The following is a 27,019-nucleotide window of genomic DNA, read 5'->3' as shown; positions in this document are numbered from 1 at the left end:
TCTAATGACTTCGCCTAAGAAGCCAAAGTCCAATCTAATCCCAAATGTTAGATCAGGGTTGTAAGAATGTACACACATAGCTTGGAGAAGAAGAAGAAGCTTGAGAGCACATAACTTAAATATATCGAGAGATATCAACAATTTTTTTTATAATACCAAATTTGCCTTAGAGTGTAATGGGCATATATACTTGTTAGGGGTAAAAGAGCTCTTAATGAGGGAAAAAGTGCTTTGGTGATCACACACATCACTCTGAAAATATGGTAACAAACAAGACTACAATGTGCTTGAAAATTGGAGCTGAACCACTTGAAGAACTTATCTTTAGTTGGGAACTTTGGCCATGAAGAAGAAGAAGAAAATATAAACTATTTGGCACCTAGAGAACTTGTTTTTAATGTGAAGTCATAGTATTTGGCACATAGAGATCTAATAAGAAGGTCCACAAATACCTCATGCACCCTTTTAGGGGTTGTGATCAGAGAGTGTCTTCTTGACTAGTAGATACGTTGCATTTTAGTCGCCATGGCTTGAACAACAAATTACTTGTCAACCAGTCAGCTTCATCCTAATCCTAACATGATTAGGATAAAAGTTTAAGCCAATACGTCTATCCCCACCAACCTTGAACACCTTATGCTTCTTGTCGCCCTCCAGAGAATGCTCCACATGCACATGTATACAAGGACTCGATGCAATGCAAAGCTTCCCATGTACTCAGCGTTACACTTTGAAATTTGAATGGCTTTTACGTTGTAGTGACTAGTCTCTCACGAACCTTAGGGGTATCTACGAAATACCATCGTATCCGTGGTCACTATTGGATCCAAACACCACGTCAGTTGCAATTATCTCGACTCTTTGACGCAGGCGCCAGGCTCTGGGCAGATACATCCTGGCCACACACCCCTTTGGCCACCTCACGACGCTGCAGCGCTGCTCCGAGAGAGAGACACACACGCGCACACACGCAGATGGCGTCTTGGTCTGCGGTGGCCGCTTCCAACAAGGAGCTTCCGCCGTGGGGCTGCGACTCCTACACCCCTCAAAGCGCCAAGCTCCTGCAAGAATGGCTCTCTGCTCAAGGCCTTCCTCCCCAGAAGAAGCTCGCGCTTGAGCCTGTCCCGTCAGGCGGTCGTGGCCTTGTTGCAAGGACCAACATCAGAAAGGGGGAGAGACTGCTCTATGTACCCTCGAAGCTCATCATCACCACGGATTCTGTAAGTGATCGTTCTTTGAACTTCTGGATTCTCCATTCCTCAAAGCTTGTCATGCACTCGTGGATGTGACAAGGTGAGACCTTATGTACAACGATAACGACTTCTCCTGTGTTCCCTCCCATGTATTCTCTCGACGCGCAACGTATGTACTCTAATGTCTTCTTGCTAGTAGTTCTACCATACTTAACGTTCGATTTTTTGAGGCCAAAGAAAGTAGTTCTATCATATTTAACGTTCGATTTTCAGAAGTCCTACTATATATTTGGTTGATCTCAACAAAGATACAATGGTTGATTAGAAGCCCAAAGAAAATAGACGCTTTGGTTTTTGAAATTCTTTCGTGTGTAAGTACTTCACAAATGTCCTACAAACATTTGATGGATTGTATGATCCTATTTCCAAGAAAGTATTTGCCTGTATGGATGTGGTTTTTGATGAGAAATCTGAATTATCCCTTGCTGGTTTTGATACATATCAGGCTGCCAATGATATCTTTGAAGGGCTGCTGCCCATTTCTTTTGGTGATACAACCTGAGCTTCGGCAAATGAACATAATGTTCGACCAACTGCTCCATTGAGCATTGCACAAACTCAACCTATGTCTGATCTGAATATTCAGCAAGATGCTAAATTTGAGATTCAACAAGAGCTTGTACACAATCAAGAAGCTAAGCAGATTATTACTCAGCCAAGGGTTCACTAATAGCTCATCAAAGTCTACTCTTTATGTATGTAAAGAGGGGGATCCTTACTGGTCATTTGTCGTTACGTAGATGATCTTTTACTCACAGGGACACATACTGATCAAATTTCAGCATTCAAACAAAGTTTGCAGCAAACTTTTGAGATGTCAAACTTAGGGCCTTTGCACTACTATATGGGCATTCAATTCATTCATGATAATGGAGGCATTGGATTGTCACAATCCAGATATATTGGTAAACTTCTTGAGAGATTTGGCTTACAAGACTGCAAGCCAATTTGTACACCAATGGAGACTGTACTCAAGCTGTCCTTGCATGATGATAGTGATTTGTTTAACATCCATACATATGCTCCAACAATTGGATGTCTCATTTATTTATGCAACACAAGGCTAGATATTCGGTTTGCAATTTCAGTCCTAAGCAGATATATGTACAGCCCACACATGTCACATTGGCAAGCTGTGAAACTGTTTCTTGTTACTTGCAAGGGACTCAAACTCTTGGATTGCTTTATGCCAAGGGGGACCTTCTTTCTTGGCTCATCTTGCATCTCTTGGCTTAGCAAGAAACAATCCATTGTTGCCATATCATCTTGTGAAGCTTAATAGAAGACAGCTTTCACTACCACAGTTGAATGTATATGGGTGAGACGTTTGTTGACTAATCTTGATGTATCTATCACGGAGCGCAAGAAACAATCCATTGTTGTCGCATCATCTTGTGAAGCTAAATACGAGGCAGCTTTCACTACCACAGTTGAATGTGTATGGCTGAGATGTTTGTTGACTGATCTTGATGTATCTGTCACGGAGCCTACTCCTTTGTTTACTGACAGTCAAAGTGCCATTATAGTGGCACAAAACCCAGTGTTTCATGCACGCACGAAACACATACAGATCCACTATCACTTTGTCAAACAGAGGCTACATGCAAGAGATACTAGCCTCATCTCTATTGTCCTACCACCAATAATGTGGCAAACATCTTCACCAAAGCTCTTCCTCGTGACAAAGTTAAAGCATTCCGCAATGCTTTAAATTTGATCTCCTTTGGTGTATGATCCTTGTATGCTGACCACTCTTCACTCCAGGGGGGGTTGTTGCGTTTGACTCATGCCTACACTCACAGAGGAGAGTTGATGATCCTCTATAGGACACTAGGGCACTTTTTACTCTCCTTATGAGAGGTTTTCTCTCCCAATTATATTCTTCTTCATTTTATGTGTTTATGTCACACAATTTGGACACTTATCATGTTTTACAGCTTTCGGGTGTGAACGCACATTAACGACCCTGAGGTTTTGAAGTGGGGGGGGTTTGTTTCAGAATGCAAAAGCATGGGACCAAGGCTGAGAGAGAGAGTGAACACAGAGAGGAGAGAGAAAGAGACAGTAGAACAATAAGATCTGCTGTAGGAAGTATGCTGAATACAAAGGAATGCAGATCTGTACAAGGGAGCAGTGCATATGTCTGCGTATCTCCTCCTCGATGACGTCACCACACGCGCACACCTCGAGGACAGCAAGGCCTGATCACGATCTGCTCTACACGAACTGCTGAGAGTGCTTGTGAATGAATGAGTGTGCACCAAAAGACTGGCTATATATAGCCTAGAAAAGAACAATGTCCAGCGTCATGTCCTGCATAAAAAATTGCCCAGAACTGTCCAACTGCTCAGCCTCTGCCACGTGGCATCTGCGATAGCATCTCCCATCACACGTGTGACTGCTGACCTGGCAGAAATGATGACATGGCACCCTGCTACTGATGTGGCACTCAAACTGACCCTGACCTGCTCCGCACTCTGCCTGAAAGAGGAAAAATGCATGTGTCCAGGGGATGTGATGATCTCTAACACCCCCTCTTAGATCCTAGACGAGGCACAAGGCTAAGGGATCTGACATGTCTCCGAAGAAGAGCCTGGGGAAGTGCCTTCGTAAACAAATCCACGAGATTTTCCTCCGTCTTGCAGTATTCCACATCAATGGTCACATCCAAAAGCTTCTCCCCGATGATGTGGTACTGGATCTCTATGTGCTTCGTCCGGGCATGGAATATAGGATTCTGTACCAAGGCAATGCAACTCTCGTTGTCACATCGCAGAAGAGTAGGATGAGTCTGGGGGAAGCCAAGCTCCTCCAACAATCTCCGAAGCCACACAACTTCACATGTGGTGGAGGACGCGGCACGATACTCCGCCTCAGTAGAAGAAAGGGCTACCGTGGGCTGCTTCTTGCTACTCCATGAGATAACACCTGTACCCAAGGTAAAACAATAGCTTGTAGTAGACCGCCGGTGGTCCACATCGCCAACCCAATCCGAGTCGCTCCAACCTGCAAGAACAAAATCTGAAGTACCTATACCTGCGGGATAAGAAATCCCTAAGTTAGAGGTTCCCCTCAAACACCGAAGAATCCTCTAGGCAGCCTGCCAATGCACCTGTTTTGGTTCACTCATGAACCCAGCTAAGAGACCTACAACAAAACAAAGATCAATGCAAGTGTTGAGGAGCCAAATCAATGACCCGATCAACTGACGGTAGTAGGAAGCATCCATTAAGGGAGAATATGAGTGTGAAGTGGCCTTCCAGTTCGGATCCATAGGAGTAGAAATGGTCCGACAATTCTCCATCTCAAAAGTCACCAAGAGCTCCTAAATGTATCTCTACTGAGAGATGAAAATGCCCCTTTGCGACTGATAAATCTCATGACCCAAGAAAAAATGAAGAAGCCCCAAGTCCGTCCTCTCGAACTTCTATGTAAAGCTGTCTTTGTCACTTTGACCTTTTGTGCATGGTCACCGGTAAGAATCAAACCATCAACATGCAACACAAACAACACACGACCAGCCGCAGAAGTGTGTACATAAAGCTGCGGATCAGCCTTTGAGCGCCGATATCCCAACTGTGACTAAAGGAACAAGTTAATCTTCTCGTTCCATGCACGCGGAGCCTACTTTAGGCCATACAAGGCCTTCTTCAACCTGTATACTTTCCCATCAAAGGATCCAAAGCCAATAGGCTACTCCACATAGATCACCTCCTTCAAGTCACCATTGAGGAAGCCCAACTTCACATCCAACTGGTAGACAAGCCATCTCCTATGGCCATCCAAGGCAAGAACAACTCGAATAGTCGCCATACGAGTAGTGGGGGCAAAAGTATCATGGAAGTCAATGCCTAGGCACTGAGCAAAACCTTTAGTAACAAGGCGGGCCTTGTGCTTGTCCATAGAACCATCGCTAACATACTTGGTCTTGAAGACCCACTTGACGCCAATCACCTTCTTGTGAGAGGGACGAGACATGAGGTACCAAGTGCCATTCCTCTCAATAGCCTCCAACTCGGCTTCCATAACTTTCCACCAATGATCACACTGCAAAGCCTCCTTCACGGAGGTGGGCTCCTAATCTTCCATAACACAGGTCATCAAATAATAGTTAGAACAAACAAGCTCCGTAGAATGTGCCCAATGCCTCTATAACCTCTGCGGTCCATCTTGCAGTTCCCACTCCTCAAGGACCCCCTTGATCCCTGAATCTCAAAGTGTGTCACGGGCCCAACAAGGAGGAGGCCGGATCTCTTCTCGTCGCTTTCCATCTGCTGAAGACTCGGGTACATCCACCAGCAGAAGCTCCACAGGGATGGGTAGTGGAAGAGAAGACTCTATATCTGAAGCAAAATCGTCATCAAGAGGCTCTAGCTCCAAAAGACCGTTGGAAGGATCCCATTGTCAAAAGATGGCGTACCAGCGAGACAGTAGGGTTGGCGGGGAGGAACACGGAGTGAACTCGGCAAACATGGAGAAGAGAAGAGGAGAGAAGAAACTCTTATGAATGGAATGATGAAGTTCCGAATCATGGAGTGAATGTGGTACAAGGGACCAAGGGTACCATAGCACAAGGAAGATGATGAAGACAGCCACAAACCACGAATTGCAATGTCCTCCTAAAGGGGTGTGAGGGTATTGGAGAGGCTGGAGAGAAGAGGTGACGGACTGAATGAATCAGCCGTAAGGAACGAACGAGAGAGTGGCCTATAAATAGGCATAGTCAATCTAGGATAGCGCCTCTTTTTCGGGCTGCAAACCCTAAACGCAAAACGCAAAAACGCAAAACCACAAACTGCGGGTGAAGGGTGAAGGGTTTCTCAACACCTATCGTTGGATCATCAATGGATCGTGCAGCCTTATGGGATCGGCTCAACTCACAAGCTGAATCTTTCCTCTTTATGAGCTTATAGGATTCTATCCTAATGCATGTGTACAGGTTGTGAAAAGCAACGGAAGTGTGAACAAAGCTTCCTTCTTTGTACCATCAAAAGACATTTTCCCATTAAATTACTCTCAAGAAGAAATTACAGATACTCACTATTGATGATTCTTCTTCCGTGAGAGATCAGCTCAACTCACGAGCTGAATCTTTCCTCTTTATGAGCTTATAGGATTCTATCCTAATGCATGTGTACAGGTTGTGAAAAGCAACGGAAGTGTGAACAAAGCTTCCTTCTTTGTACCATCAAAAGACATTTTCCCATCAAATTACTCTCAAGAAGAAATTATAGATACTCACTATTGATGATTCTTCTTCCATGAGGGATCATATCAACAAGTTGAAGGACGAGGGATGAGCTTGCATCCCTTGGCAAGATGATCTTTTCAGAGGATATGGCCATGATTCTTTTGACTCAACTGCCATCTCCCCAATTTAATGTCTTCTACACCAGTCTTCTTACATTGAGGACCCATGAGAAGCTTCTATGGGAGGAGCTTGCCCCACTTGTTTTAAAGCATGACGAGTGCGCCAAAGAGGTAGCCAGTGGATCCACCTCCACCAAAGCTTTTGTTGCAGGTTCAGGAGCACAGAAGAAAGGGAAGGCACATGCTAAAAGACAGGAGAGTTCTTCCAGTTCTGACTCCAACTCGGAGAAGTCTAAATGCCCATACTGTGGGAAGGGCACACATCCAGAGGAGACATGTTGGAAGAAATACCGTCACCTTCGTCCGAGAACGAAGGATGAAGCTACAACGTCCAAGCCTTCTACCTCTACTCCAGCGGTTACCCATGAGTCAGTGTTCCTTCATATTGTTGACTTGGAGGAGCCTTCTTTAGTGGTTGCCTCATCTTCGAAGAGGCCTTGGCTGATTGATAATGGAGCTTCTAGTCATATGACTCCACAAGGAGATTTATTGCAAGATCTATGTCCTTCTGAGGGTTCAATCACTGTTGGTGACATTGTTTTGGTGCCTATTTGTGGCATTGGCACTTTGCATTTATTTCCCGGCCATGCGTTGAGCTCCCTTTCACAAGCTCTTTATGTTCCGAACTTGGGCTTTCCACTCCTCTTAGATTATGGCCTTACAAGGCTTGGTACCCCGGTTGTCTTCATTGAGCAAGCCGTTTGTATTGAGGATTCTTCTACACGATGTTTTCGCGACAAGTTGGCAAGAGAGCGAGCTTTACAGGCTCCATTCTCCTTCTCTTATGCAAGGTTCTCTGAGGCAGTTGTCTATTGCTACACCTGTTCCCGCTTGTGCACCCTCTTTTTCACAGGTTCTTTCCCATCCCCCACCCTCCTTTGGTGGTTCCTTTGCACCCCCCATCCCTTTCAAAGGGGGACAATCTTGGTGATGCGACTGTGGATTTTTTGGCCTTTATTGTTTTTAGAGGAGGCTTCCTAGGATTGCGAGGAGCTTCTTCATCGACAATCTTCATCAATGCACTTCATCGACATTGGCATTCCTCTAGGGTGTCTCCCTTGGCCTTCCGCCACATCCACGGTCTGAGAGGGGATGTTAGCAATCATGTTTGCCATGCCTTGTCATCTCCTACCTGTGAGCCTCAGTCTAAGTTAGACGAGGACTTTAGGAACTCTAATCTATCTATCACTTGTTTTAACGAATAAGGTAGCTCATTCTAGAGCACTCAGTATAATGCATTCAAGTGAATTTTCTCCTCCATTCGGGATTTTATGTGCATTTCCTGGGGCAGTTTCTGCATTCTTCAACTTGCCTCACCTCTTAAACATTGACCACCCTTTTCACAATTTTTCTGAGCATTTCTGGCATTTTTACCAGCATTAAATGCTAGTCAGTCAATGTTTTGGCCCCAAATTTCAGGTCAGTTAGTTTTTGGGATTTTTGGCTATTTATAGTCATTTTCCACTTGGCAATTAATTAGAATATTATCTTCTCTCCTTCCTTGGTAGGTGCACACTCCAACTCCATCATCTTCCTCCATCTTTGGTGCAGTCATCATCATCAGCCTAATCTGGTGCCCTCACTAACGCTATGGGTTGCATGCAAGGGCTAATTGATCCTCCTTCTACATTCAACATTTGTTCCTTGTTTAGTGCAGGTTTCTTTTCTTCTTCTCTTGCAAATTGTCTCTCTCTTTCTTTGTGTTCGAGTTCCTTCTTCCATTGCGCACTCTCACATGACCACCATTAGTTCAATTGCTATCAGCTGCTAACACTATGTACCAAAATCCTAGTCCAACACTAGAAAGCAAGCAATGCCCCATAACTCACAATCCAGCACTAGAAGAGAGGCTATGCACCAAAAACTCTTGACAGCCTAATTTCAATGATTGGGGTACGCAAATAGTCTTCTTACATGTGTTGTCTAACTTCTTTCTTTGTACCTTGGAAATATGGGCATACGTAAGATACCCAAAAGTATGAAAATGGGCAACAGAAGGTTTTCCGCAGTTCCAAGCCTCAAAAGGCATAACATTCTCTAATGCCTTGATAGGGCACTTGTTCCAAACATGGCAAGCACACATAACTGCTTTCATAAAAAAACCATGTGGCAAACTCTTAGCTTTCAGAATACGTTTGGCTATCTCCATGAGTGATCAATTCTTCCTCTTTGCAACCCCATTTTGTTGTGGAGTATATGCAGTAGTGTATTGATGGACAATGCCTTTCTACTTCAAAAGATTGTTCAATATGGAAGATATGTATTCCTCCCCTTGGTTCGAACGGAGAGTCTTAATCTTGCAGCTAGATTGATTTTCAGCAAATGCAGCAAAAGCCAAAAATGCATTATACATGTCTGACTTTTTCACTAATGAGTAGGCCCAACAAAAATGAGTAAAGTCATCAATGAAGGGGACGAAATAATAACAACCACCCAATGACTTTGTTTGCATAGGTCCACATATATCCGAATGCACAAATTGTAATCTGGCAGTTTCCTTAAAAGCAACATCATGAGGAAATGAGAATCAATGCATTTCCCCCATAATTCTTGCCTCATAAATATGCTCGAGAGGTCTCTCCAAGAGAGGTAAGCCATCTAGCATTTGTGTACATTGCATAAGCATCGAATTGCCATACTTGATATGCCCCATGCGAGCATGTTATAACTCTGCCTGTGACATAGCAGGAGTAGGAGTAGATGGTAAATAGATTGACTGGTCAGAGTCCATGACATAATGTGTTAGTCAAAACCAAAGTCAAGAATTCTTTATCCGAGACCATACATTTGTCATCATCAAATAATGTGACCTGCGTATACCACACTTTGCCAAAGAAGAAATTAACAACAAATTCTTCTTTATGTGTGGCACATATAATGCATCCTGTAAATGGAGAATAGAGCTATCAATGGTTGTCAAAACAATCTTCCCAATACCTCTAACAAGATAAGATGCAGTGGTGGCACACTACACAGACTTTCGAACAAGAGTTGCAATAATAGAGGAAAATAAATTTGTGAGGGATGTAATGTACCTAGAAGCACCACTGTTAAAGAACTAAGTGCTAGCATCGTCAGTAGAGCTAAATGCTCTATCAGCCTAAGAAAAGTCATAATTGCAAGTGTAGAAACATTAGTCACGGTTTACAACAAAAGACGCAAACTCTGTAGCAATAAAAGGTGCATCAGAAACAAACATCCTTGACTCCTTCTTCTTCTCCTTGGCTATGCGCTTCTTACATTCTGTGATGTAATGACCTGGCTTCTTGCAATAGTGGCACTTGCCCTTCTTGGCTTGCGTGCTGTGACATTAATGTGACATTAAAAGGGATATTTAATGTCACATTAAGGTCATAAGTGTGAAATGTGACATTAAAAGGGATATTTAATGTTACATTAAGGTAAATTTAGGGGAACATGCACGAGAGTGACCGTCCGGGCTCTTGGGCGCCCGAACGGGGTCAAGGGGAGCCTAGAGAGTAAGGGAGTCCAGGAATAGTAGGACTCCAGCAAGTTGACGGCTGGCAAAGAGATAAGATTGAGGGCCAGCACTTATCTAGGCGTGGCTGGGAGGTGAAGAACACTCGTGCTTCCATCAGTTTTCAGGAAATTTGTGCCCGTAATCTAACATTGGTATCAGAGCCTATGTTTCTGATCATCAATCGAACAGAAATCTGTCAAGATGTCAGTCGTTAGTTGGTTCGTCAGTATTTGTAACATTGCGTGAGCATCAGAAAACGGGCCATCACTTCTGCCCTGCTTCGTCGCGTCAGAAAACGGGCCGTCACTTCTGCCCTGCATCGTCGCATAGGAAAACGGGCCGTTACCTCTTCCGTCCGTCGCGTGAATATCAACGGGCCGTAAAGGAAAAGTAAAAGGGGAGAAGCCACGTCACATCACATACATTAATGACTCATTTCGCTGCGGGCAGAAAACGATACGTCACATTAAAGTGACCCGTTTCGTGACGGGCAAGGAAAAGAAAAGAAATAAAAAAAAAACGTGGGTCGCGAGGATCAGGCGAGCAGCCACCAGTATCCGTGAGGACCAGGAGTGGAGTCGCCAGCATTCGCGAGGACGAACCAGCTCAGACGTGAAGCTGCCAGCAGCCGCGAGAAACAGATCAGAAGTGGAGCTGCCAGTATCAGATTGCTGTTGACAGATAGGACTGCTTCTGAGGCGGATAAGACTGCGACTGCTGTGAGACAGGCAGAAAACTTCATACATAACTGAAGCCACAGCCTGCCATAAAAAATCAGGGAAGTATTTTATCTTGTATGCAAATTTCTTATTTTTGCTTTCCAATTCCAGTGTATTAATGGCAGAAAAAGGGAAAGAAAGGGTAATGGAAAGTCCTAGTTCTGGGGATCAACCTATGGCAGATCCCCATGAACCAGACATACAAGAAGAACAATGGGAAGAATTTTTTGCCACGAGAGAGCAATTTGATGATCTTTCTGCTCGTGTGCAAACTCAGGGGGTTCAAATGGAGTTTTTAACTCAAACACTAACTGAAATAAAATCTCAGTTAACTTTATTGTTGGAAAAAGACAAAAATAAGATAGAAATCTCGGATGTCCCATCTTCATCGAAAAATTTAGATGCGACTATTCGAGATTCTAGAGAACCCCAAACCCATCATAAATTGAGGGATAATCTGGTTTTAAAAGATATGAAACCACCTCAATTTTACGGGGAGGAAAAAGATAAGAATAAAGATACAATCTTTAATTTCCTCCAAAAATGGGAAGATTTACATAAATTAAAAAATACACCACCACATCTCCAAGCACTGGAGGCCAGTTTAACTTTGGGGCCCAAAGCATATAAGTGGTGGCGAACCTTAAAGGAGGCGAATAAAATACCTGAAACTTGGGCTCAATTTGAATCCGTATTTTTAAAAGAATTTCTTCCTGAAAATGAAATGGAAAGAAATTGGGAAGATTGGGATTATGTCAGACAAAAGGGACGACCCCTACTGACATATCTGGAGGAATATCGTGAGATAATCCTCAAACTGGAAGGAATTGATGAATTCCAAAAAACAAGAGGATTCATTAGGGGACTAGATAAAGCCTGTAAAAAGGAAGTAAAATGGAGTTTACCTAAGACGCTTGAAGAGGCAATTAAATTTGCATTAATTTATGAAGATAGTACGCGTCCAGGTACACTCACCAGTTTCACTGATATGGAGCCCAAGTCTAAGGAATTAGAAACCTCAAAATTTGTGGGCAAATTTAAAAGAAAAATGCCATTTTTCAAGGGTAAAAAACAACCCTTTGAAAAGAAACCATATATGAGGCCAAAGCTAAGTCCTGATGACTTTGATAAGGCCAAAAAACAAAAATTGTGTTTTAATTGCCTATCCCCTAACCATGCTGCTTGGAATTGCCCTCAAAAGAAAAAGGGGGAAGACAAAGAAAAGGACAAGGGCAAGGGAAAAGAAAAACAAATCCATGTAGTGCAGACCTCAGAATTAAAGGGCCATGAAAAGTATAAATCTTTAAAGGTCTTGCACATGGATGTACAACATAAGTGTTGTATGTCAACTTCTTTGTGGCAGCCTACCTTTGGGCCACATGATTTACTTAGAGTACATGGATTGATAGCTGGAAAACGGGTTAGAGTCATGATTAATGACTCTGCCACACATAATTTTATAAATTATGCACTTGTCAAAAAATTGAAACTTCCCCAACAAAACAGTGAGCATCAATACGTTGTGCGTATGATGCAAGGCCAAGACAATAAAATATGGGATACCATGGTATCCCATTTGGAAATTGAGATTCAAGGATATAAAGATAAGCTTGATTTCCAAATAATGAACATGGAAAGAGCTGACATTGCTCTAGGGAGGGAGTGGCTATGGGGATTGGAACCATCCTTAAAACGTAGCTATCACCATAATACACTGGAATTTGAAAGGGATGGTAAGACTTTTGTCATTCAAGGTGAACATGAAGTATCTGATAATCCTTTGCTGTGTTCTACTGAAGTTCAGAAGCTGATAAAGAAGGAAGTTTGTGAGGTATATATGCTATGGTCTTTTCCTGTACAAAATACTTTTACTTCCTGTAATATAAAGCAACAATTTTCTTATGTTTGCGAATTGAATGTAAATAATGAATTGAACAGTTTGTTAGATGATTTTAAAGATGTGTTTCCTTCTGATTTACCTAGTGCCCTTCCACCAGATAGGGGTGAAATAAATCACCCAATTGATATAAATAAGGACACACACCCAATTTCAAAACCACCATATAGGTTAAGTGAAACACAGCATCAAGAAGTTGAAAGACAAATTAAGGATTACCTGGATAAAGGGTTTATTCAACCCAGTAATTCACCTTGGGCTTCACCAATTTTATTGGTAAAGAAAAAAGATGGTTCTATGCGACTTTGTGTTGACTATAGAGCACTTAATAAAATAACGGTGAAGAATAAATTTCCTATGCCCAGAATGAAAGATCTTTTTGATCAATTGCAAGGGGCAAAATTCTTCACAAAGATAGACTTAAGATCAGGTTATCACCAAATAAGAATTAAGGCACAAGATATTTCCAAAACGGCATTTCGTACTAGATACGGGCATTATGATTTTTTAGTGATGCCTTTTGGTCTCACTAATGCACCAGCTACTTTTATGAAGCTGATGAATAGTGTTTTACGGCCCTATCTAGGACATTTTGTAGTAGTCTTTTTGGATGATATCTTGATCTTTAGTAAATCAAGAGAAGAACATTTGGAACACTTATTATTAGTATTCCAACTGTTAAGAACACATTCCCTTTATGCGAAGAAAACTAAATGTGAATTCTTTGCACAAGAGGTCAAATATTTAGGGCATATAATCTTGAAAGAGGGAATCAACATGGATCCAGAAAAAGTAAGGGCAATTATTGAATGGCCACCTCCACGGAACCTGGAAGAGCTGCAGATCTTCCTAGGTTTATCTGGATTCTATCGTAGATTCATTCGAGATTATGCCAAAATAGCTGTTCCAATGACAGACCAACTTAAAGGGAAAGGGAAAAGTTTTAATTGGGGAACAGACCAAAATGAAAGTTTTCAAAAACTTAAGGTAGCTATTGCTACAGCTCCAGTATTATTAATAGTGGATCCCAATAAACCATTTGTGGTTGAAGCTGATGCCAGTGATAAGGCAATAGGCGCGGTCTTATTACAAGAAGGTCGACCAGTTGCTTTTGAAAGCAAGAAATTAGATCGTGCAAAACAGAATTATTCTGTTTATGAGAGGGAGCTGTATGCAATAGTACATGCAATGAAGAAATGGAGGCATTATTTGTATGGTGCCAAACTTTTGATCTTATCGGATCATGAAAGCATTAAGTGGCTTAATGATCAACCAGATTTACATGGGCGTAAAGCCAGATGGGCCGAACTCCTCCAAGAGTTCGACTATGAAATAAGATATAGAAAAGGAAAGTATAATATAGTAGCTGATGCACTCAGCAGAATGCCCATCATTAATGAATTGAGTTTTACTCAGTTCACTTCCAGCTTGCTTGAATCTTTAAAAGGGAAATGCCAGGTTGATCCGGCATATTCCAACATATGGGAAGCAATAAAAAATGGGGATCCAAATAAAAGTGCTTCTACTGAGAAAGGAATATCCGAAGATGTTCAACTAGGAAATGGAGCATCAGGGGTTGCTCAAACTGGATTCAAGTGGAAGAATTTTACCATTGATAATGGTTATTTACTCTACAAGGGTAGGGTATGTGTCCCGAAAGATATAGAAATAAGGCGCCAGATACTCTTTGAGTGTCATGATACCCCTAGTGCGGGACATCCAGGAGTTAATAAGACTTATAGTCTTATTAAAAGGCAGTTCTATTGGCCTGGAATGAATAAGGACGTCCTTGACTATGTGGTCAAATGTAATAAATGCCAGGTTAATAAAGCTGAAAAATTATGGATTCAAGTGGAAGAATTTTACCATTGATAATGGTTATTTACTCTACAAGGGTAGGGTATGTGTCCCGAAAGATATAGAAATAAGGCGCCAGATACTCTTTGAGTGTCATGATACCCCTAGTGCGGGACATCCAGGAGTTAATAAGACTTATAGTCTTATTAAAAGGCAGTTCTATTGGCCTGGAATGAATAAGGACGTCCTTGACTATGTGGTCAAATGTAATAAATGCCAGGTTAATAAAGCTGAAAAATTAAAAATGGGAGGACTTCTCCATCCATTAGAAATTCCTTCGGGAAAATGGGAGAGTATCTCCATGGATTTTATTGTTGCTTTACCTAGAACACAGAGGGGGCACGACTCTGTGTGGGTAATTGTGGATAGGTTAACCAAAATGGCTAGGTTTATTCCAACTTCTACTGATGTTAAAACACCAGAATTGGCTAGATTGTTCGTAGAGAACATATACCGATTGTATGGCCTTCCGGCAAATATAGTTTCTGATCGGGATAGAAAATTTGATAGCCATTTTTGGCGTGCGGTATTTAGGAAATTGGATACTAAACTTAGCATGAGTACGGCGGATCATCCGCAAACAGATGGGCAAACTGAAAGGGTTAACCAAATTCTTGAAGATATGCTTAGGGCATATGTAAGCAAAAGGCAAACTAATTGGGAAGAGTATTTACCGATAGCAGAGTTTGCATATAACAGTGCCAAACAGTCTTCCACTGGATATAGTCCGTTTATGTTGATGTATGGGTTTCAGCCCAGAGCTCCTTTTGCAGTAGGACTGCATAAGGAAAAGGTTCAGGCAGCTAAAGACTTTTTGGAGGATATGAATAATATGTTAAAAATTGCTCAAGAAAATATTAAAAAGGCTCAAAGTCGAGCTAGAGCATATGCAGATCCTCACCGAAGAGACATCTCCTTTGAAGAAGGAGAATTGGTCTATCTTAAGGTGCCTGAACAAACTAAAACTATGAAAAAGGGACATTGTCCAAAGCTTTCACCAAGGTATTGTGGTCCTTTCATAATACTTAAAAGGGTGGGAGAATTGGCTTATAAGCTCCAACTACCTGCTGGTAGTAAAATACATCCAGTTTTTCATGTAAGTAAACTAAGGAAGAAGCTGGGAGATTTAGATAATCTAATCCTAAATGATGATATTGAGGAGTTATTCTATGACCAATCTAATCCACATGAACCAGAAAAAATATTAAATGTTCGTAATAGACGAACGAGGAATACTATTTATCAAGAATGTTTGGTTAAGTGGAAAGATTGTTCAGAGGAAAGCTCAACATGGGAGCGAGTAAGTACTTTAAAGAAAAGGTTTCCCGATTTACAATTAGACCTTCCAAATATCGTTTTCGAGGACGAAACCGATTCTTAAGGGGAAGGAAATGTGACATTAATGTGACATTAAAAGGGATATTTAATGTCACATTAAGGTCATAAGTGTGAAATGTGACATTAAAAGGGATATTTAATGTTACATTAAGGTAAATTTAGGGGAACATGCACGAGAGTGACCGTCCGGGCTCTTGGGCGCCCGAACGGGGTCAAGGGGAGCCTAGAGAGTAAGGGAGTCCAGGAATAGTAGGACTCCAGCAAGTTGACGGCTGGCAAAGAGATAAGATTGAGGGCCAGCACTTATCTAGGCGTGGCTGGGAGGTGAAGAACACTCGTGCTTCCATCAGTTTTCAGGAAATTTGTGCCCGTAATCTAACACGTGCCCCTTGTTTGTTGCTTTGTGAAGTACTTGAATTTCCAGAACTTTGCGGAGCATTTTTAGACTGGCTGCCCTTGCCCTTTTGTCTCGCCATAAATGTGTGTTCAGAGGCTATTACATCCACCCCACTGTTCTTTCTTGTTTGCTCTTCTTCTAGGAGCAAACTAACCAACTGAAGGAAAGTGGTTGCAGATAAATTCTCATGGTGAGATTTAGGGCCATATGAAAGGCCAAATAAGAGGGCGGCAATGAATTCAGAGTAGTAGAGATCAAATGTTCATCCAAATAATACTCATCTACATTCATTAGTTGCTTACGCAAGTCTTGAATTTTGTTAAGATGATCTTGCATGGAACCACCTTCATCCATCTTCACATTCTTAAGCTCTTTCTTCAAGAAAGAGATGCATCTCTCATTTTTTCCAATAAACATCTGGTCAAGTGTCAGCGATGCTTCTCGTGAAGAAGTTGTAGAGTGTATATGCGGGATTATAGACTCGTGAACTACCAATGTAATTAGTGACAATGCTTGAGCATCCTGTGTGTCCCAAGCCTTTTGTGTTGCTGATCTCTCAGAAGTGGTTAAGTTGGAGCAGTTCTTTGACCACATCCTCTTGGAGGAGGTGTTACCGGAGCCACAACTCTAAGGCGAACTTGTTCACTAGTAACATAATCCCAAAGATTCTTTGCAATCAGCACATTTTTCATCATGAAAGACCATAGAGAATAGTTGTTGCCATCCAATCTATCCTCCTTGGATACATATGTTAATACATCACTTTGTCCCCGATTTTCTATGGTTGATGTTACCTTTTCAAAGAGCACAAGAGCAAGACCTAAAATTGTACCAACTTGGAAATCTGAGAATTTTCAGAAATTACAGCAAGCATGTAACCGGTCTTCCTTCCATGAATGGGTGGTAAATCCTTGATTACAACTTAATTACAGCATCAAACAATTAATGCAAATCTGAAAATACAAATTTACCTACTGATCTTAGACAATGCACACTCGATTGGCCCCAAAATTGGCACTCCTTTTGGTATTTCTTTAGCTTTATTGAAGAAAAAGTTGATTTACAATGGGATTTTCCCGATCCCCTTTGCAATCCAAACTCCCCTTGCTGTCCAAAGTGACCGACAAGTCTTCAATCTATTTTGCCCCTTGATTCGTGCACTTAATTGTCCTTCACCCACTTCATAGACAATGGAAATGCCCCAAATTCAATGGTTGGCTATTCCTCCACTTGAATTTAGCTGAAATTCACCTTCAGCTTTGTAAAATTCAAGTCTTGGAGTTTCCAATTTTCAGCACCCTTCTCGAGGCTGTTGCTAAACCCTAATTTTTGCTGTAAATTAGGGTTTACAGTAGAGAAATTTTCAATTTCTCAACCTCCAAGTGTCCAAATGCTGAGATCTTCGGTGCAAGGCTGCGAAATGGTTGGGGGATGAGAGAGAAAGCTGTAGAGAGAGAGAATTCAAAGTTTTGTCGCGAAGAATTATGTGCTCACACCCAAAAGGTGTAAAACATGATAAGTGCTCGAATTGTGTAACATACGCACATAAAATAAGGAAGAATATAACTAGGTCTAGTGTCCTACTGAGGATCACCGACACTCCTTTGTGAGCATAGGCGTGAGTCAAACCCAACATATTTATGTTTAATTTGCTTCTTATTATCGTTTGTAAATCAAGGATTCACCCACCCTTTGGGTTCCATTTCTAAGATACATCAACTCCTTTGAATAGGTGGGCATGTGACACTTGATTGCAAGCCACATTGCAACAAATTGCTTGGACTATTTTTAGCTCATATAAAATTTAGCAAGCATGTCTTCAAGCAATGATGTAGTTATTGTGATGCCTCTCTATCTAAAGGACCTTAAGATGATGGAAAGAATGTGTTACCTAAGAATGGAAGGGTATTCAGCATGGACAGCAAGCTGAAAATGCAGGGTTGCTTTGTGAAGCAGACTTTTCAACACCTCAAATGCTGAAAATCAGCAAGAAAATGAAGATTCTAATGCCCAATTCAAAGCTCAATTATGGCAGCAAGTGGACTTTGTCGCAGCTTACTAAGGATCCACAATTTACTGAATTTATGTAGTCACCAAAGATGGACAGCAAGGATAGAAAAGGGAAAGCACCCCTTGATGCTTTAGGACTGCATGTAACACAGAAATTGGAAGTGGTTGAGCCTCAAAATGCACCAAATAGATCTAATGACAAATGTAGATGTTTGTTCTTGGGATGTGATCCAAAAATGCACGGAACTAGTGGAAATGCATACTCTATGCCTTTGGGACTGCAAGTTGTGTCTCAACATATTGGACACCTAGGACACTTAGTTTGGTGGTTCTATGTTTCATGCTAAGGTTGGGCATGGTACGAGTTCTCTTGGAATGCATGGCACTAATGTATTTCATGCTCACCCAATAATGCATTGAATTCCTAGATGGATGTTCCTGATATAGCAATTGGTGTCCAAAATCCCTCGTATTTGGTAATGTTTTTGGAGTTCCTAGTATGCTTGGTGCCCATGAAATTGGGGCTGGTCCACAGAATGCTATATTTAGTACTGGTCAGAGTGTATGATAGTCAATGCACCATTTTCGCAACCACCTATTTATGATGACTTGGCACCACAGGGCAAAGCTAAAGACTTTAAGAAAGGGGTGAAGCTGTAAAATTGATACTTTCAATGGTACTCAAGATAACGTGAAGGCATCGGTATTCATTCAACAATTTGATGCAGCTTACTCTGGTGTTAACTTCACTAGTCATCTAAAATGTGAAAGGCTGTGACTTTTCTTAAAGGTAATGTGTAGAAATGGGGGGACTTCTCTTATGATGCAGGGTAGGGCACCATCCACTTTAGGTTCAGTTCAAGCAAGTGTTTGTTTTGAGATGGGTGTCATGATTGCTTGGCATAAACTGGATGCTTCACATTGTCCCACTTTGAAAGAGTATGAAAAGAGCTTTTGGAAAGCATTGTTGCCAGCTGCATCATCTAGATTTATGCCCCTTTTTTAGTAGATTGAGAAGTATTGTTATAGTTCGCCAAAAGAAATCAGATTTTTTGCAAAAACACGACTATAACCAGCATGTCTGAACTGATAGAAACGGCATGTACAGCAAATACTTTGCTGTGTGGTAAGTCTTTTGGCATTAAGAATGCAAAGGGGAATTCAGAAAAAAAGACAGCAAGGTCTGAGAAGCATGATGAGGCTTATTTTTTGCTAAAAAGATGAGGAATCGGCCATCCATACCTTGGAAAAAAGATGATAAATGCAAAGAAATGTTTGCCGCTAATACTGCTTTATATGAGTATAAGAATAGATTTGTGTGTGTGTGTAGAGAGAGAGAGAGAGAGAGAGAGAGAGAGAGAAAGAGAGAGAGAGAGAGAGAGAGAGAGAGAGAGAGAGAGAGAGATGCCACTCTGGTGACTTGCCAAGATTGATGTCTTTTTGCACCGCCAAGAGGCTTTTTCGCATCCCCCAAGGCTACAAGGACTTGTGGAACCACCTTTCGATGATAGATAGATAGATAGATAGATAGATAGATAGATAGAGAGAGAGAGAGAGAGAGAGAGAGAGAGAGAGAGAGAGAGAGAGAGAGAGAGAGAGAGAGAGAGAGAGAGAGAGAGAGAGAGAGAGAGAGAGAGAGAGAGAGAGAGAGAGAGAGACTTTTACGAAAAAAAAAGAGAGAGAGAGACTAGCGACGGCTGATCGTGGAGACGTGTGCCCGCCGCCTGACTGAGTCGTCTGGCCCTGCCGTCGTCGGGGTCCTGTGCCCGTCGTGTGCCCTTGCCTGGGCCTGCACCGCGGGGCCCTCTGCCGTTCACTGGCCTGGCGACTGCCCTTGGCATCGCCCCTTACCGCCTGCACCTGTTGCGTGTCCCTCCCGTTGCTTGGACATGCGCACGTCCCTTCGACTTGGTCCTTTTCTCCTGCGCCCATTGACCGCCGTGCTGGCGTGCCGCCCCACTGATCGCCTTCGTCCTGCCCAACTTCGGCCCCACACAGTTGCCCTCCCTAATTTGACCGTTTTTTGCCACCAAGGGGAAGTGGCCTGTCACACCCAGGTTGCCACACAACGAGTGCGAGAGCGTGAGCCAGCAAGGGAACGAGGCCTCCTGTTCCCTGCCTGTGGACGTGCCCTCTCTGCACAGCGGGCTTCTGTTTCTGCTCGCGCGCTCCCTAAGCCCCTTCGTCCGTCCAATGCAGGGTCTGTTCTGCGAGAGAGAGAGAGAGAGAGAGAGAGAGAGAGAGAGAGAGAGAGAGAGAGAGAGAGAGAGAGAGAGAGAGAGAGAGAGAGAGAGAGAGAGAGAGAGAGAGAGAGGTCTACGCAGTTTCTGCCTCCCGTGAGCTCTTGGCTTGGCCTCTGACCGGCATACGTAGTGATACAATATGGCTGGTCTGGATCTGGCTTTTATAGACCAAACGGTGGCAGCTCTTGGTCCGGATTCTGATATAGAGGAACCAGAGGATATGGTTCCGTGCACAGAGGAGATGCCCCTTAGTGTTGACTTCCAGCCTGCGGGTAAACGCACCAAGCATACTTCGGAAGAGACAATGGATCATCAGGATCGTTCCTATGCTCAGGTTGCTTCTGATTCTGTGGACTCTCAGGATGTTGACTGGGAGTATTTGCTGGAGTTTGCCAACACTCTGCTTGGCGATTATGTTCAACGTAATCAAGAAGTCTTTTCTGACTCTGCAACTGAAGATGTTCTGGAAGCCACTGTGGACCCGAAAATTGTCTTGCGCTCATTTTTAGTGTTTTATGAACGTGCTGTGATACTCTTCTTCACTGGTAGGATCCTAGTGTTTTCCTGTATTCGCCAATGGTTGCACAGTCTGCTACAAGGAGAATGTGTTGAAGAGATTTTTGTTGGGCCCCGAGGCTTTTTTGAGGTGCTGTTGAAATCTGAGACGCATCGTGCTGCTCTCCTGTCTAAACTGCCATTGTTCTTTGATCGCCGTTTGGTCCATGTTGTGCTATGGTGCCCAATGGCAGATTTTTAGTGCCTGCTTCAACGTGAATGCCCTGTGTGGGTTGAAGTGGAAAACTGTCCGGCTGTCTATTGGCCACTGTTAAAGGACGCCATGGCCACTGTGGGCACTGTTCTGGTCCCCCTGAGCCTAAGGGCCATGAATCGTAACCGTTTGTGTATGTTATGGGACACTGCTAGGAAAAGGCCTGCTTGGTTACGTCTTAATTGCTCTGGCATGCATCCTTTACACTTTCGTTTGAAATGGGGCAACTTTGCAGGACATTGCTTTTCGTGTGGAAAATTGGGGCATTTTACGGCCGAATGCCCAGAGAAGCAACAGACTTCAGATGCTGAGCATGCTGCGCTGCCCATGGAAGATATGGTGTGTGATGCTCCGTCGCAAGATGCCACCCAGCCACCTAAGTTTTGGATAAAGGTAAACAACAGGTTTCGGGTTTGGATTCCCATGGCAATGACTGGGTAGATGTATGCGCAAAAAAAGGCAACAGGCTTGTTGCTGGCATGGTGGATACTGTGCCTACTGTCTCACAAGATTCCATGTGCACTTATATGTGCATGAAAGAAATGTTGTCTTCAGAGCACACTGCTCTTGCTATGGTTTCCTTTGCTCCCCGTCATCAGCCCACTAGGAGAGTGTATACGGATGGTCCAAAGGGTCCACCTGCTAAGCTGGCTTTTAATACTAGAGGTAACGTCATTACCCCATGGGATCGTCGTTATCCCCGTTCCACCCCCAAGATAGGGGATATGGCGTCTATCTCCAAATCTGGTCGTCAGAACTCTTTTGCCGTATTAGCTGATTTTTTGGATGAGGGAGTCTTGGACATTCTAGCTGAAAAGGTCAAATTGAGGCAAGCTGTGCCTCGTACCTGATTTTCTTTTGAATACACATGAAGATAGCCACGTGGAATGTGCGAGGAATTTATTCTCGCCACAAGCAACATGCCATGTGGATTGTATTGCATGAGAATCAGTGGGATGTCTTGTGTGCTGTTGAGCACAAGAGTCACGGTGAAGCAAGAAAAGTTGTGGATTGCCATGGCTTTCATTTGTTCTATGCAGGGACATATGCCATGCATTATTCTGGTGTGCTCATGATTGTACATGAAAAATATCTTATGGTTACTTGGCCTCTATGCTCCGAATGATCCTTTATCTCGCCGGGATCTTTGGCATACTTTGTAGACCTCCTTGTCACTTGGCAGACGGGGTTTTTTGATGGGGGATTTCAATATGTGTGTTGATTCTTCACAGTCCACATCAAAGCATTCGGTAATGGACGCGTTGGAAAGTCGTGTGTGGCATGAGTTGGCTCTTGCCGTTCTTAAGCAAGATCTTTGGTCTTGGCTATACCCTTCTTCTACAGGGTTTACTTTCCATTTTGCCCAGTATGCAACGACATGGTCGCGGTTGGACCGTATATACATAATGCAGAATGATGATTTTCTTCCTGAGATGCTTGAAATGAAAGTGTTGCAGCAATATGCCTTATCGGACCATTTCCCTCTACAGCTTGAGCTGCTTGCACAACCCATTGCACCTTTTAAGCAATTTTTGGAGACTCCCTTTGCGTTTCAACTCGTCTTATTTGAAGCATGCAATCTTTCAGGGCTATATGCAGCAATTGATTGATAGATTCTTATTGGACTTCTCCTCTCAGGGCACTGCTTTGTTTGAACGATTGCTCTCTAATGTGCAGCGGGTTGCTCGGCAGTATGGGATCCATCATGCCTCTCTTTGTCGGCGGCGTCAACAAGCAGCGGAGGACTTGTTGGCTTTGGTTTGTTCTTTGGTGGTGGACACTCCAGATGATGTATTTCTGCTTTCACTGGCAATGCGTTTGGCTGATCTTATTAAAGAGTTTCAGTTGAAATCTTATTAGCAGGCCAAATTGCAACATCTGACGGAGACTTTGCAAGATAGTGCTTGTCAGACTCGTAAGTTCTTTCGAGCTCTCCATGCCTCTCCTGCTCGAGAGAATATGACTAGACTCCAGGATGCAGAAGTTCGAATGGTCCTTGATCCGCAGACTATTGTGAATATGTGTAGGAAATATTTTCTCGACCTTCTTGGTTCCACTTCTCTACCTTCAGGCCAAATTACTCATGCCCGTTCAGTTTTTTATAATTTGGTCCGCAATCAGGTTCCGCAGGACATGCAAGTTACTCTGGAGATAGATATTTGTGAGGCGGAGGTTATGGATGTTTTGTTACACTTGCCCAAGGATAAAAGTCTTGGCTGGGATGGTCTCACCAATGAGTTCTTTGAGGTTTTTGCTACCCAACTGGTGAAACCATTGACGGCTTTGTTTCAGTAGGTGTGGGAAACGGGGATCATGCCTTCCTCATGGAAAGGACTTATTAAACTGCTTCCAAAAGTTCCTTCGCCGTCTATGTTGAACCATTGGTGCCCAATTTCTTTGATGGGTTCTATGTATAAAATCTTTTCCAAAGTAATGGCGAATCGGCTCCAGAAGCATCTTCTTGCCATTGTGTATCCTCTCCAATATGGTTTCATTAAGGGCCCAAACATTTTGCACAATGTATTAAATGCGCAACAGGCGATTGATTATGCAAGGTATTCTAATCAGGAGGTTATACTGATTCAATTGGACCTGGAAAAGGCTTTTGATTATCTGGACTGGTCTTTCATTGCAGAACTTATGTCTACTATGGGCTTTGGTGCTCGGATGTCTTGTCTGATCTACACCATTAGTGCTGCGGCTTCTTCGCGAGTCATGCTGAATGGAGGCGTTACTGAGCCATTTGTCCTTGGCTGCTCTGTTAGATAGGGGTGCCCTTTGAGTCCTCTCTTCTTTGCCCTTGCGACTCATCCAGTTCTTTCGATGTTATTTCATATGGCAGCTTCTACTCAGTTGGTTGGATTGTCGCTTCCTTCTGGACAGCACTTCATTAGTCAATCCTTGGCTGATGACAGCTTTATGATTCTGCGTGCGGACAAGGATAACCTTTGCAAAGCATTAGATGTTTGGGCTCTCTTTGGTGAGGCTTCCGGTCTTCGCATCAATGCTTTGAAATCAGCCATTCTCAGCTGCACGGAGTCGGATTTGCAGTCATTGGATTGGCAGGGAATGGTTGTTCCCCGTGGTTCCATTTATAAAACCCAAACCATACGTCGGATCAAAAAACTGTATAAAGGAAAAATGTGCCAGGAGACGAGGGGAAAATGATTGAAAAATGCGACACTGGTTCCGGGGCAAAATCAGGGTGTTCACATTGGAAAAACACAAGAAACAGATCCGAAAACACATACGTATATTAATATCGAAAAATCCACTCGTCGGAACGAAGTGCGGAAAGAAGAAAAAATGTGCAGAACAATGTGTTTAATAACTCCTATCACTTCAAGATACAGTTCCGATCAAGATAGGACGCATTCACATGGGTAAAACCTAAAAAACTGACCCGAAAATGGACTCGAAAATTAATATGAGAAGAACCAATTGCTGGAATAAAGTGCGATAAACATGAAAAATATCCGGGGAAACGGATTCATAGAGCTGACGCATTAAAACTCAGTTTGTGGGAAATTAGGAGGGATTTACATGGGAAAAACACAAAAAAAACACTCGAAAACACTCAGAAAAATTAATAACTAAAAATCCAGCTGTCGTAAGAGGGGGAAGGAAAAAGGAAAAAGTGGAGGAAAGGTTGCGGGACATGGTTGTCAAATTAAACTGGAATTCTGGTGAAAATAGGGTATGTTCACATGGAGAAATGTGAAAAATAAGCACGAAAAGGCCTCGAAAACCCGCAAAAATTAATAACGGATGAACCGTGCATCGGAATGACATGGAGTAAAAAGGAAAAATGTCAGGGGGAATGGGTAGGGCAGGGCTAGTACATCAGATCAGTGTTTCGAAGCAATAAAGACGCATTCACATGGAAAACTGTCTAATTTACGAGAATTGCTTCAAAAATTAATGACGTTAGAACCGTCTGTCGGAACAGGGGTTGGTAAAAAGGAAAAATGGGCAGTTCGAAGGAACGAACAAGGTTGTAAGGTTGGATGTGAGTATCAATGAACGTAGGATGCGTTCACATGGAAAAATGACAAAACAAAGAGTAAAGGCAAACGGTCAAGGAACAGCTCCGAGGACAGGGTGAAATAGAACGGAGTGGGGAAGGGACCCCATTAGAGCATAAAAATTGAATTTTCGCATTTGGAGGTGGATACGCTCTGTTGAAAGATACAAAGGGCAGGCCATTCCTGAAACCCATTGATGTAATCCTCACTGTTACTTGTGTAGAGCTTATATGCCTTGTACGCAATTGATGGTGCAATTGTGCATCCCGCCCTGTGCCGGCATACAATGCAAGAAGGAAGGCCTGGGAGCCTCATGGTGCAGTGCATAGTAACAAATCGTGTGTTGTGCATTGAGAGGCCCAACCCATGCGTGCAACACTCCGTTCACACATCTTACTTCTCATTTGATTTGAAGGGAAAGACTGGTCACTCACCCCACCCTCTGTCTCACGCTCACTAATAGATACAGAGGGCAGCCTATACGTCCCCTTCCTGTTAGGATGAAAGTTCACTTCACTCAAGGGATTGGTGATAAATATTATGTCGGCTATTGTTCTCATCAAGATCTTGAAGACGAGGTGTACCCAGAGAGGCAGCCAACAAGTCTTGTACTTCAATGATTTGTAAGAAAAGTCGTTTGTTAAGAAGGACAGACGGACTGATATTGCAGAGACAGCGCGCCCAAGGAGGTGGCTTCAAATTACTTTGCTGGAAATGTGCAGTGCTAGTGAGTCAGCTATCCTAAATTGCGGGGCGTTACCACCTTCTCCACAGTTAGCTTTCTGCACAAGGGTGTTTCCACCTTTTCTTGGAACGAGGCTTGTTATGAGAGGAAATTTCTTTTTTTTCTCCCACAACAATTTCGTTTTTTTTTCTTTTATATATATATATATATATATATATATATATATATATATATATATATATATATATATATATTTTTTTTTTTTTCGTGAAGAAAGAGAATGGTAGAAATACCATGTGTGAGGACCACCTTTGCACCATTGTTGGATCAGACAAGAAGAGAACAAGGTCGAGTTGAGAGGTATCAGTGAGGGGCCAGCAGAACGAGACCGCCTCATGAGGAGAATCATAAGGGCTATCAGAAGCACAAAGAAAACGACGGTGCGACGCCCAAAAGGGAGACGGTAGGTCGACTGTGATTGTCAAGATCCCCAGGGAGGGAAGTACGTCTTCAAACAATAGCCATTGATCAGGAAAGGATCATCAGAGGCATCAACGGTCTGCATCTGAACAGAGCCATTAGGATTGACAGCAAATACCTTGTATGGGCCCACCCATCGTTGTTGAAGCTTGCAAGGAAGCTTGCCAAATCTCGAGTCATAGGCTAGGACAAGATCATCTTTATTGATCTCCCTGTGCTTGATGAAACTATCATGATAGGCCTTGCAACGCACTTGAGTGGTTTCCATGCACTGTAGGGCCATCCGCTGTATCTCATCCAAGCATTCCAAGTGCAGGAGGCGGCGTTGTAGTGACTCATCGTCTCCCAAGCATTCTTTAACTGCCACTCGCAAAGAGAGCAATTCCAGTTCAATAGGGAAGACGACTTCTGTATCATACACTAACTGGAAAGGGGTCTATCGTGTAGCTGTCTTATGGGAGGTTCTGTATGCCCAGAGGACCCTGTAAGTCGATC

General features: G+C 42.9%; 1 protein-coding gene across 5 annotated transcripts in view; it reads left to right on the top strand.

Moving 5' to 3' along the window:
- Window positions 1–777: 777 nt before the first annotated feature.
- The window catches only part of LOC148013566 (Rubisco methyltransferase family protein), a 170,257-nt gene continuing 144,015 nt past the window's right edge, over window positions 778–27,019 (top strand). For 2 of the 5 annotated variants that reach the window (XM_087667662.1, XM_087667661.1), the window contains exon 1: window positions 781–1,220. In XM_087667662.1, the coding sequence (XP_087523788.1) occupies window positions 975–1,220 (246 nt within the window). In that variant the 5' untranslated portion in view covers window positions 781–974. Of the gene's footprint in view, window positions 1,221–27,019 lie in introns of all 5 variants that reach the window. The other 3 variants (XM_087667659.1, XM_087667660.1, XM_087667663.1) reach the window with 2 other exon arrangements.

This window comes from Lygodium microphyllum, chromosome 26 (genome assembly GCF_053477565.2).
Source record: "Lygodium microphyllum isolate KBCC chromosome 26, Lygodium_microphyllum_v1.1.10, whole genome shotgun sequence".
In the NCBI taxonomy this organism is placed as follows: domain Eukaryota; kingdom Viridiplantae; phylum Streptophyta; class Polypodiopsida; order Schizaeales; family Lygodiaceae; genus Lygodium; species Lygodium microphyllum.
Note: the sequence above shows the minus strand (reverse complement) of the source record. Positions and strands in the feature narration are given on the sequence as shown.